The sequence below is a fragment of the Perca flavescens genome, chromosome 13, assembly GCF_004354835.1.
Source record: "Perca flavescens isolate YP-PL-M2 chromosome 13, PFLA_1.0, whole genome shotgun sequence".
NCBI classification, from domain to species: domain Eukaryota; kingdom Metazoa; phylum Chordata; class Actinopteri; order Perciformes; family Percidae; genus Perca; species Perca flavescens.
The window spans coordinates 643,267-656,286 of NC_041343.1; the positions used below are offsets into that span (position 1 = coordinate 643,267).

Genomic DNA, 13,020 nt, shown 5'->3' on the forward strand with positions numbered 1-13,020 from the left:
CAACAGCTGAGAAGATTTGCGTCTGCGGTGACCAGGTCCACCTCACACAAACTTCCTTCTCCCCTTCTCTCTCTTTACTACTAATACAACACACACACACACACACACACACACACACACCTCAGTGTAGGGACCAGGGACCCAAAGTTAAATTAACATTGGTCTACCAAAGGGATCTACTAGGACCAATGAAATTCTAAAGAATGAGAACCACTGATTTACATACATTCTAATCCTTTAAAACTAAATAAATAGAAATAACCATTTTTTGGGTACCAAGGGGACTGGTGGCCAAAGACCAAATCTCATTAGATTAGGCAGTGAGGGAAAATCATTCTTCAAACAAGGCCTCTCCCCACCAAAAGGTCCAGCAGAAACTAGACTGAAAAATACCAACAGCAAGACAAAAGACACAGCATGGCTCATTTTGCCCATAGCAAAGCAAAATTGAAGATGAGATCTCCTTTATGTCACATTTACATCTCCTAGATATAAATGAGCACTAATCGAGACAAAAGTGGTTTTCTCATTCTTCTCAAATGTCTCTCCTGAGAATTAAGTCTCACATTGAGCACTGTGCAAGTTCTCTAAATTCTCTCACAGCTGTCTCTTTTCCTGATCTCAACTAAGAGAAAAATTAGACATACTGTGCCGCTTTCAAATATCTCTCAATTTGATCTCAGTTATATCTCAGTGAGCAATATACATGGTTCTGTCTCTTACTGCTCACTATTTGAGTTCTCAGATTCTCTTACAGTTGTCTCTTTTCTAGTGTTTCAGCAAAAAGAAAAATGAGAGTAGTGCAAGCTCTCAAATTAGTCTCAATACGAGACATTATTTAATATTATACCTCAATCATATCTCAGTTTATCTCATCGCAAAATTTGAGAAAAGATAAGTAATCAATTCAGGCAAATAATTTGAGATATATATGGTTTATTTACATAACGTTCAACTTACAAAATGTGTTGATTTCTGACACAAGCCATACAATTCATTAATTACAATTTTGAGTTCCAAAACTTAACCCATTAAAACATAAGCCATGATGTGCTCAAAAGACACCTTTGTAAACTTTCTAAATGTTGACATTTTTGTGCTGTTTTGACAGAATTCACAGCAAAGCTCTATTGTATAGAGCAGTAAAATAGAGTGTAACACATAATAGAGCACATACTGTTTTAATTCAATTCATTCAAGCACCCTGATAATACAATAGAGGCAATTCATCTTGCCACCACACACCCTGACCATGACCCTTTGTTGCATCCAGTATATACCCAATATGAATGGGTTAAAACTTTTCAAGTGTGTTTGGGAAATTAGCTGCAAAAACAATGCCAGGCATAGATGTCAAGTCAAAGAAAACAACTTTACCCAATATATGATCCAAGGAAACTACTGTATTAACAGAGGTTTCCAATAGGGGAACAACATGACTGCATGTACCATTTGTTACACTATCATGCAGCAAAGAAAAACCTGCAACTTTGAATTTATGAACAAGGGGCCCATTTGGCATATGAATGTTCTGAGGTAAAGAAGAACTCAATTTGTCCATAGTTTCTTTGTCCATCACTAGAAAAAACGACTGTAAAATTGTTTCTTCTATTGCCTTTCCCATAGTGTTTTGATGTGAGATAATTTCTCTTAACTTGTGCCCTGTGAAAGATCCTTACTGTTTTAGAACTGATGCAATGACCAGTATGTCTTTCCAATGTAGAGAGGTGAACTGTGTCCAGTTGAAGTTCACTAGATGCTCCATATAGTTTGGTCCTAGACAAATCATTGTTTTCCTGACAGAAACTATCATCTTTAGTCATCCGTGTGTAAAATTCAGCTATGGCATTCCCTGGTTTTATGGTTTGTGAAATAACAGGAATAGACTGCACAAGTTTGACTGCATGGACCATCTGCATAGGTATATTTTGAGTGCCATGTATGAGCCTTAACAAATAGCCATTCTTGTCCTCAAAATGGAAACACGAATGAGTCCATAATGGACCAAGGGCCTTCACACTGTCTGCTAGGTGCACAAGAAGGTGTACATTTGCAGTTTCGTACCGCTCACCATATAGATTAGCCATTTGGGAACAAAAGTTCTACAGTAGTTTCTCTGCATGATCAATCTGTTCAACTGATATGGATTCCATCAAAAAAATGAAAATGGCTTCACTTAGTAGAAGGAAGTGCTTGTAGTACAGTGTTGCAAGAATTCCACGGAAAACAACAGGTCCATAGAAGATCAAAATATCCCAATATTCTGATGCTTTAAAAAACATTCTGTGAGATGCCACTGATCGAGGATATCGAGTGGAGGATGGAGGAGAGATATCCTGAAATCGCCTGTCAATTTCCTTTGCATTTTTTGCCATGCTGAAGGGCTGACGAGAAAACTCTGGAGAAAACCACAGAACCATCAAAAGGCGCATTATTCCAAGAAGGACTGAGTGCATGTAATCTATGGCAGTGCCTTTGATAAGGTTATAACTTTTAAGTTTGCTAAGCCAACAGGGACCCTTCACCCCTTTAACGGTGGTTTTGGTCTCATTTAAGATTTTCATATCAAGAGCAAACTTTTCATTTGTGCGCAGTGGGCCTTTTGGATCTCTATGTTGGTATGGAAATGCATGAACATGTCCCCTTTCCCCTGTCTTTACAGTCTCTCCTGGCTGCTTACATTTATGACATCCAAATTTCCCATTGTATTGCACTGAATTAAGGACTAATGCTTTAGCAGGTAAGTTGCATGTTCCAGCAATGGTGAGCACTTTACACACAAAACGTTCAGATGTCAACTCTGCAGGTTGCACAAGAATTCCATCATCTGCAAGTTTACTCAGTGTGTCACCTAGTGGTCTAAGGAATGTAACCATGGATGGTTTTGAGTCCCCATACCAAAGTCCAGCAAATATCATATTCTCTCTTTTTGTGCGTTCCATGAAACTCAGTTCATTGATGATACAATAAAAAGGCCACACTGAAAACTTGGACAATTTGAAAATAGCTACCCCATCTGTATTCCAAGTAAGTGAGATGTTTTTAGGGTCACTAAGAGGACCACCCCCATCTACAAGCTGTTTGTAAATTTCTGCATCATATATATCTTCAATGTTGTTAGGATCTGTCTTCTTCCTGCTTAATCTAAAGTTAAGTTTCTCCTGAAAACCTGGCTTGAGAAACAATGACCTTATTTGGGCCTCAATTGGAACCTCTATGAAGGATGAGGATCTTTCTTCTGACACACTGGTCCCACAAGATAGACATTGTAATTGTTCACCTTCTAATGAACCAAAACAAGTATTGTAATATTTATGCAATATAATAGGAGATGATGCAGCATGTGAGAAAAAAAAAGTCTTTTAACTTCTGTACACTGTTTAAGCAGTCTGTATTCAGACTATCAGGACAAAGCAACTTGAACATTTTAAGCAAATCACTAAGGGCCTTATCAGTTACTTTATGACAGTTTACGTAAGCCATGATGACCAGAAGGCTCTCTGCAACAGTTACTGATGCATTGTCATATAATGGTTTGTGTGTTGTGTCCTTGAAATTTGACTCTTCTGCACAGTCCTCACTCAAACCCTCTTCAAATCCCTCATTGAACAAATGTCCATCATCATACATGTCAAATCCCCCACATCAGGGAGAGCTTCCTCAAATAATTGAGATGGATCATACTCAGCATTGCCATGTAGTTCAGTTGTTAGGTCATCAGGAGGATCTCTGAAGGCTGATCTGGAAGATGGTTCTTCATTGTCTTCGATAGAAATACTCTCTTGTGCCACGCTACGTTGTGCTGGTAATAAAATAGAATAAAAATCATTAAAGGTCAAAAAACATCTTGTCACAACACAAAACCTATATCGTCTCAACCTGTATATCACTTTCTTACACTCAGATTATTTTGTCATATTTTAGCAGGATCTGCTCAGTGACAAAATATACTGTACATCATTACAGACAGACAGAGAGGGTGTGCGTACCTGGCAGGTGGTGAGAGGCTTGATGTCCGAGAGTGAGTGCGTCACATCCTGCATGGACACCTGGAGGTTGGGCGTGTTGCCCTTGAAGTGCAGCGTTTTGGGTTCCTCCAGGAGGCACCCCCCCTACTGTGTTCCGCTGCTGCTACCTCCTGACACAGACAAGAGGACACATCAGTGGTTCACACCTTTTTTCTAGATCAATATTAGAGTCTCATTTTGCTTAAATTACATTTTTAATCAATTAGCAAAGAACAGATTTCAGGTGAGAAACTTTCTTGCAAGAAACTCAAAAGATAAAAAAAAAAAAGAGAAGGATAAGAGAAAGCTATTTTGCCATGCTTGGTTTGACCAACTGTAGACTGCATTCTATCTACCAATCAATCTATTTACAGGGCCTGTGATTCTTAATCAGAACTAATTGTGTTCAGGATCTCTCTCTCCTCTGCACATGGGATTGAGTGTGGCTTTTGAACATTAAACACACACCAACACATTTCATAAGTTACCTAAATATTGCTGATCAGTCTCCACATGAACACTGGTGGCTGCAGGGAGGGATGACTGCAGGGAGGAAAATAAGGCATTAAATATCATATCTGCTGTAAGTTTACTGCAACACGGCTATGCCAGGCTATTCACCAATTGTGCAGCCCGTCTTGGTCGTTTATTTGGGTCTTCTTCATTACCAGTCCTTCTCCATCGTTTTCCAGGTTTTCATCTGGTCATTTTGACACTCCAATACTATATAAATACAGACCCAAGTTGATGGAATACACAGTGGAACTTTTTGTAAAAGTAAAACTCTATATTATGATGAAGCGTTTATTCAGTAACAGAGGTTTCCATCTAATCAGCTCTTTAGTAAACAGAAATACATTTCCTAGAAAGTGTCAATTTTCCACTTCCAATTTTCTCTGTTCATTTCTTTGCAGACCTGCCAACCTTGAAAAACTTTTTTGAGTAGCAACTTACTGATTTATTGTCGAAGTTCTGGTTTATGAACGCGGCAGCACGCACACGGAAAAAATTCGCCATTAACACTGAAAACACAGCTCAGTTCAGCGTTTCCTTGCAGCTCTGCTACAGTAGCAGCTAACCTTTAACGTTACCTGCCGGTCACATCGTCTCTAAACAGTCCGCTCACAGTGAACGACAGACACCTTATATACATACACCACTTTATAAATGCAAGGTTTTATTAATAATGATATAAATAAATAATATTTCTCCAAAGTTGACAGGTAGGCTACGTAAATTAATTCATTTCACCTTTCTCTATATGTCAATGTGTTTTAGCCATAAGTTTTGCTGCCTACTATCATCAAGAGTTAGACTGAGACAGTTACTGCACGTCAATGAGTGAACTCAAAACAGTCACTTGATTTTCGCGTAGTTTAAAGTGACAAATCGTATCACCGTATTGTGATGTCAAAATGCGTATCTACCACGCAAAATGCGTACAGGTTGGCAGGTCTGTCTTTGTACCGTTTTGATTTCCCCCTACGATATTTTATCACTTCCACTTTCACTTGTTTATTCTTCATCCTGCATGAATTCTCTCTCCTAATTGGATAAAATTAATATCCCGAAAATGCATTTTCTGTTTACTGAACAGCAGGTGGAAACAGGGAGACTATGGTCATTTTAACAATAACAGCAATGACTGGTATCAGAAATAATATAGAGCTGTTTTATTAATACTCGGCTACTGCACTGTTATGTACCACAATTTCAAAATCTTAAGTCAAACTACAAAATAATTATTAACATCATATTCTTTAAGTACCAAAAGTATTGATCATTGATGATCAATTGATCACCAAAATGTAAATTTAATGTAAGTTATTTGTATTACTAACTCATAAAAATATCAGGACGTATAATTTACATAAATAATCTATTAATTATGTAGCAGCATGAAATATAAATGATCAAGAACAAATACAGCTAGGCTTATGATCACCACTGAATGAATACCAGAGTTTCAATGTGGTCACAAAGACAGGTTTTGTGCCAAATAATTCCACAAATATTCTTTGAGACACACGTGTATTTCTCGTATGTTTTGACTTTTCTGAAGAGTCTGAAGTCTAGGAGATTTGTAACCATAGATATATATAGCGAGTTGTAATTATTTTAATAAAGAATAGAGTTCTGCCTTAGTAGACAAACATTTAGCTAGGCCTATTAGCTAGGTGTAGCTAAGTAGCATAGCTAGTGGTAGCCCCTTGAATGTGGCATTCGCAATGCGGTGACGTTACTCCAAGAATCCTACCTCATGTGTGATAAAAGAGTCCGTTATTACTACTACCACTACTATTACTTACCGTTAGTCGTTAACCTTTACAGAGAGCTTTGCTGTTTCTTCCAAACTCGAGCCATTTCTGCCCCACACTGCACAACGGGCAGCGCAGTAACCGCCGGAAGAAGAAGAAGCTGAACGTTGCACGCGCGGGAGACGTGACCGTTAACTTCTGGGAGGAGGCAAACTTACGAATCCCACTATGGTAGTGCCAAGACCCGCCCTACGAAGCAGCTTGATTGGTTGGGATTAGGCTTTTCACCTCGAGTGGTTAAGGTTAGGATAGCGGATTGGTCAGGGGATAGGAACTGAACAAATAATGGCCAATAGTAGTGATTGGAGGGCGGGTCTTGGCGCTACCATAGTGAGATTCGTAATTTCGCTGGGGGGGGAGAAGCGTCCGTTGGTCACTGCTGCTGCACCTGTTGGCTTTTGCCCCTGCCACGCCGAAGACGTAAGAATGAAATTCTTTTGACATTATCATAAGGTGAAATATTAACAGTTGTGGCGACGAAGTGGTCCACTGGAAGGTGGGGATTAGGTAATTAGGTGTCTGTCCAACAAGTAATTGACAAAGAAACTCCGAACTGTAAAGTTATTTTTATTCAGACCGTCGAAAATGGGATGGTTTTCCTAAATCAACGTTAGCTAACGGCTAATGTTAGGTTCTACGTTGCATATCAAACTGGGGGTCCTTGAAATGAAAACAGTTTGAGAACCACTGATGTACAGTAGCGTTAAGTTACACTTGTGAAATATCTAATTGAAATATTGATTAGCCTACATGTTACCAGATGTTCAATTATTTATTCACTTTCTTTGACTGTGAAATTGTAGGGTGTGGCAATTCTTGAAAACCATGCTTTGATTTGACTTTTGATTTAAAAAAAATGAAGATCACGATTTGATTTTTAAATTTGACTTAGTTGACTGGAGTCGCCCTGCTATTTTGCTCTACACTAAACATCTCTGATGAAATTTCAGATCTGCAAGTTCATAACATATTGTGTCACGAGTCCATATGTCTTGAGCAGGTTTTCTGCAAAAGCTCACCCAAGAATAGGGATGCTATCATGGTTCACGATCTTTAAATTATTTTAATCTTGGTGGTTTTATAGGTTATAAAACCAGCAATCAATTAGTAAAATAATTTGATTTGATTTTTGCTCATTTTGATACCATTCTTGCCTCAAAGATATGAAGTGAATTAGGTTAAAATAGTGTTTATTTATATTATACTTAGCGTTAATGATCTAAAATGTATTTTTTTCATTAACAGGATGGAGAAAAACAAAGTGCCAGCAAAAAAGAGGCTACGGGTTCCCACTCAGAAAATGAAGGACCTGAGCTCCCCTCCCCCAAATGAGCAATCTGGAAAGTATTAAGGTAATAGTTTCTGTTATATACGGGGGGTAATAATCATAACATTATGGTCCAAATGATGTCTAAAAATACCAGTCTAAATTGTTGTGGCCAAATAGAAATAGAAATTAAACACTCAGGGTGTGTTGCATTCGTCAGATGGGAGGATGGTTATACCGGCAAAATCTTAAAGGATCTGACACTTTGGCAAGAGATGAGGCTCCTGTGCAGCTGCAAAATCTTAGATCAAGAGATCCTGTTTTAGCAAAGTGGTCAGATGGTAAATTTTATAGGGCCACTGTTGAATATATTTCAGGGGAAGATCAAGCTAACCCGCCAAAAGGCCACCCAACTCCACAGGAGTCCTTTTTAAATATGTTAAAAGGCGATGAGCCATCTGACTCAACGTCAGGGTCTGACACCATTATAATAGATAGGAGCCCACTGTCTGAGCATGGCGAGAAAATCCCATCGCTGAATCCATCACCTGACGGGGGACATGCAACAGGCCGCAACACAGCTGGACCACCACCCTATGGGTAGGTTTGTCATAATTATTACATAATTGCCTGGGCCCATGAGTTCAAAACTTTTAATCATTATACGATCAGATTTGGCAAAGTTCAAAACCAAAAAACCAGCATTAGGATAACTTTGTTATCCAATCTATGATAATAGAATAGGCTCTATGCACAGCTCCACTACTTCCTGAACTTAAGGCTGCTCTTTTATTTCCTGCCTTACATTATTGGACAAACTGATTAATCCACGTGTGTCTGAGTCACAATGGTCAGACACAAGTGGATTAATCAGTTTGTCCAGTAATGTAAGACAGGAAACATAGGAGCTGCCTTAAGTTCAGGAAGTAGTGGAGCTGTGCGTAGAGCCCATTACTGTATTTCAGTAAATAGTATGTGAATGACTCGTGGGCCCTGATGAAAATGATTTGCTATTATTTTTGCTTAATGATCAAAATTGTTTACGTTCATCTGTTTAAATTAATCTGTTGAAAAATGTTTATAGATTTCAAATCTTTTAACAAAGAATGGAAATAGCCACTTTACGAGCTCACATGACACAACATATTGTGAGGTTGTTGATCAGCTATTTCCATTATTGAAATGTTTTTAAAGTATAAAATGATTATACATATGGCAGATCATAGTACATTTATTTTCATTATTGGTACTGGCCATCATATACATAAAAAGAGTAGACAGCCCCAGTTGTCAAGGCAGCGTCTACCCTTCTTTTATGTCTATGCCAGTCAGTTCTTTGTAGTTATTTGTCATATCTCTTCTAGGCAATTTGTGTTTACAGAAATGTCATTTCTGGTCCATCACCTTACAGAGGCCATAAACCCAGCCCATCACCTTATGACCTCAAGACCTCTGGTCCATCACCCTACAGAGGACATAGATCCAGCCCATCACCATATGGCCTCGACACCCCAGGTACATCACTCTATGGAGGCCATACACCCAGCCCATCACCGTACAGCCTCAACACCTCTGGTCCATCACCTGGTGGAGGCCATACACCCAGCCCATCACCGTACAGCCTCAACACCTCTGGTCCATCACCTGGTGGAGGCCATACACCCAGCCCATCACCGTACAGCCTCAACACCTCCGGTCCATCACCTGGTGGAGGCCATGCAGCCAGCCCTGCAAGAAAATGCATGGACACCATGTGAGGATTGTAAGTGGGAGTTTGAAAGAATTCTACAGGAAAAGAGAAGGATCAATGAAGTCATCTCGAGAATAGGCAAGTAATTTCTGCTAATTAATTCATGATGTAATTGTTCTGTACCTATATTAGTGATTGGGACTTGAATACATAAAACACTGTTTGAACTATATATAAATATAAATAAATGGTATGGGAAGGTTTATAAACTAAGCTTTTTAAATTGCACATAATCTTTGATATTGTTAGCAAATTAGAAATAACACTTAACAATTAAATTATAGCAATAATATATTATAGTGTGAACATAATTTAACAGCACAACAATTCATTATATTAATTATTATTGTGATATTTTAATGATAAGGTAAAGTGCGTAAATGGGCTAAAGGTGATAAAATTAATCTGAACTGGTACAATTAAGTAAAATCCATTTTCACTCCTTTTTCCTCAATATTAATATAAATTAAGTGCAGCAGTAATAGTTTTGAGTTCTTGTTTCATCTTCTTGGGCGGGCCACCCAAGTAAAGCCTTTGTAGGGGACACACTAGTTAATGGTGGGCTACTTAGTCTTGGGACATATTAAAACATGTCTACATGTTTGGCCTCCCATAGGCATTCTTCAGGCCATGTAGAAAGACATGACACACCACGAACAAGCTACTGTATATGCATCTATTGGTCCCATAAGTGCAATAACCATCAGCTGTGGAAAAGGGGAATACTCAGGTATACATCATTGGAAGACAGATGTATAGGATTAACACAGGACATCAGCTGTAATTAATATAATCAAGGCTTGACAAAAAATGACAAGAAAAAAAATGAAATGGAAATGTTTTCTTGTGACAAGAATTTCAAGAATTTTTTTTATTATGGTTTGTTTGTCAAGCCTTGGTTTTATTAATGATCCCTCAAGTGTTCATTTTATATACCTCCCACAGACATATTCCAAAGTGTCTCTCTCTCTCTCTCTCTCTCAATTTTTTTTTCTTGTGGTGTTGTAGCCTATGCAAGGTTATCTAGGCATGTTTTAATTATGTTCAAAAATGAACTTGCCTGCAGATCCAGGCCAGATCAGAGAGCTTCAGACTCTCTGCAACTTAATTGGAGAGAGATATTGTGGCAGCCCAGCTTCACCATCAGGCCAGCAGGAGCTGTTTCCTGGGAGCAGCATATTCATCTCATCATTCCGCCTTGCTGCCATGAATCACGCATCAAAACCAAATTGCATGCGTCTGTTTCATGCACTTTTTGATAATTTCTTCACTGTTGAGGAGTGTCAAAATGCAGTTCCCTTTGGTCGCCCTGGCAACAACCCCTCAGGAAAGGAAGGAAAGCAGGTCCTTGACCGTAAAAAAGTTGATGGAATCCTAAGTAAGTTTTTTCAAAATTAGGCTCTGTGTGTTTTTAGGCCAGGATAGTGGGAATAATGATTATATCCAATCATGACAGTGTAGCAATGATTGATGCAAAGTCTGCGAAACTAGTTCAGGCAGACAACTCAAGCTGCGCCCATGCTGATTAGCTGGTCAGTCACATGGCCTCCTCATCCAAATAGGGCGGGCTATTTAAATTATTTGTTCTAATTTCAGAGTTGTCTGACTGAACTATCAGAATAGAAGTTTAATAGCAGAAATTAAGTTTTATCCAGTATCACTTTATAGCACCTTTAGGATAACAGACTGTTGTTTTATTTATATTCATGATTGGCCCAAAAATCTTACTTGCTGATTTGCAATTCTCTGAACTGAAATGGACGTCTCACAGTGTTATTTCCTTTTAACCTGAAGTGCAGTTGTATATGGTCTATGTGGTAAGTCTTTTTGTCAAATTACTCATGACAGATTTTAATGCTCTTGTCTTACAGCTTATGTCCTGAGATGTGCAACTCTACCGGACTGGGAACCAATTGAGGAGGCCAAGCTTAAGAAAGCCTTTGTGAACAAATGTACGGCCAGAGCATGTTCCAAGGAGTAGGCCACTGATATAGCCTGTCCTATGTGGACCGCTATCTCTCTCTCTCACCCCTTTTTTTATTTTTCTTATTCATTTTCATGGTAATATGTTAATATAGTTAGTAGTAGTAGTAGGCGACCGGACCGCCAGACCAGTAATGACCATGGCAAATTCACATACGGTAGTCTACTGCCGGCAACTGCACCGATCGGGTCAGAATGAACACCATCAACGACAACAACTCCTATTGGCTGCTCCCATTATCACCTCCGATTCAACCTCGGAGTTGGTACATTCCCTTTCCGGTTGATGTTATTTGTAAATTTGTCTTGGTGTTTGTAAAAGTGTGTGTTTCTTGGTAATTTGTTTTCTGAAATTTTTTATTTGTTTCGGGAATTGTAAATGTGTTAATGTAATGTAATTTTGTTTAATGATATGTAAAAATGTTTTCTAAAATTTAAATTTGTCTCAAGCTTTGTAAAAGTGTTTCAGATTTTGTAATGTTGGTTTGCACCTCCAGGCCACCGTACTTTTCATGTGTGTGAGCCAAACATTGTTGTTCCACGTACCCCACGTTCCACTTGCTGGTCAGTGTATTTTGTCTGGAAGTGTTGTACTGGTGTTACAAAAAAAAATGGTGTTAACACAAATAAAATTTTCAACTTTTAAATATTGAGTATTGTTTTTACAGTTATTTCTAATTACTAAAGATAATTAATCTTTAAATTGCATTCTCAATTTGTTCTCGTATTTCTCAAATATACCTCAGATATCATTCTCATATATAGCTTCAGTTAGACATTAAAGAGAAATAATCAAGATATGGAAGAGACATTGGACACACAATAATAAGATCTCTTTTAAGGCTCATACTTCTCAGATTTGTCTCGTAAAAGTCTCGGATTCATCTCATGTTATTCTCTTTAATTCTCCTTCAAATAACCAAGACACAATTGAGATCAGGGGTATACAATTATGAGATCTCCTCTGTTTATCCCACTTCTCAAGTATTGCTCAAATGGTTTTCTCAATTCAACCTCCTTTGTCTTACTGGTGTCTTGTCTCTTTTTAGCTTATGTCTTGCTCCTAAGGGACCCTTAGGAGAAGTAACTCAGAAACAAATGATCACAGAATGATATGAATATGAGAAGCTCAAATTGATCTCAAGAGATGAGATTGAACAACAGATGAGCAACACATTTTTCCTATGGGTGTGCATATGTTATAGCCTTTCTCAAACTTTTTTTGTGCCAAGGCCCAGTAATGTTTGGCCCTTGTCCTCTGTGCCCCACTTAATGTAATTCTTTTGGAAAAAGAAAGACTATTTTTTCATTTTATGAAACATTTAATGTATTATTTACAGTTACATTTAGAGATGCACAGAGGTGAGCTGGCACAAACATCTGGACCAGTCACAGCTGCGTGGCCTGGCAACCAAATGGCATCGGTTTTGTTTCCAGATTTTGTGAGGAGACATCATTTTGAGCATTAAACACTGGATTTTTATGTACCTATTTCTACCCTTTTCTACATCAATTAATGCTGGAAACAATTGAAAATATATAAAAATAAGGCCCTCAGGCATTCTGTATTACTTCAACTATTCTCTAGTCTAGTAGATCAACTTTTTCTATTTTAACGTCATGTCTGCTGAGACAATAATTTACTCTTCCCTCCTCTTTTGCGTCTTTTTCTGGGGAAGTAAATCTATTTAAATG

The 13,020-nt window shown here is 38.3% G+C and overlaps 1 protein-coding gene and 1 long non-coding RNA gene across 2 annotated transcripts; one reads left to right on the top strand and one right to left on the bottom strand.

Annotated features, from left to right (window-relative positions):
• Positions 1 to 1,633: 1,633 nt before the first annotated feature.
• On the bottom strand, positions 1,634 to 6,493 carry LOC114566709 (uncharacterized). The gene is made up of 5 exons (XR_003694081.1): positions 6,317 to 6,493; positions 4,629 to 4,730; positions 4,496 to 4,550; positions 3,990 to 4,138; positions 1,634 to 3,802 (listed from the first exon to the last, which is right to left on the bottom strand). It is a non-coding gene; the product is annotated as an uncharacterized LOC114566709 (long non-coding RNA).
• Positions 6,494 to 6,692: 199 nt separating this feature from the next.
• Positions 6,693 to 9,428, top strand: LOC114566914 (histidine-rich protein PFHRP-II-like). The gene is made up of 4 exons (XM_028595764.1): positions 6,693 to 6,745; positions 7,571 to 7,677; positions 7,794 to 8,192; positions 9,004 to 9,428. Exons 3-4 carry the CDS (start codon positions 8,153 to 8,155, stop codon positions 9,426 to 9,428), a joined length of 465 nt encoding a protein of 154 aa, XP_028451565.1. The 5' UTR covers positions 6,693 to 6,745; positions 7,571 to 7,677; positions 7,794 to 8,152.
• The last annotated feature ends 3,592 nt before the right edge of the window (positions 9,429 to 13,020 follow it).

Coding starts and splice junctions, on each gene's coding strand:
- LOC114566914 (XM_028595764.1), top strand. CDS start 8,153: ATGCAACAGGCCGCAACACAGCTGGACCACCACCCTATGG. Junction 8,193..9,003: donor GCTGGACCACCACCCTATGG/GTAGGTTTGTCA, acceptor ATCACCTTACAG/AGGCCATAAACCCAGCCCAT.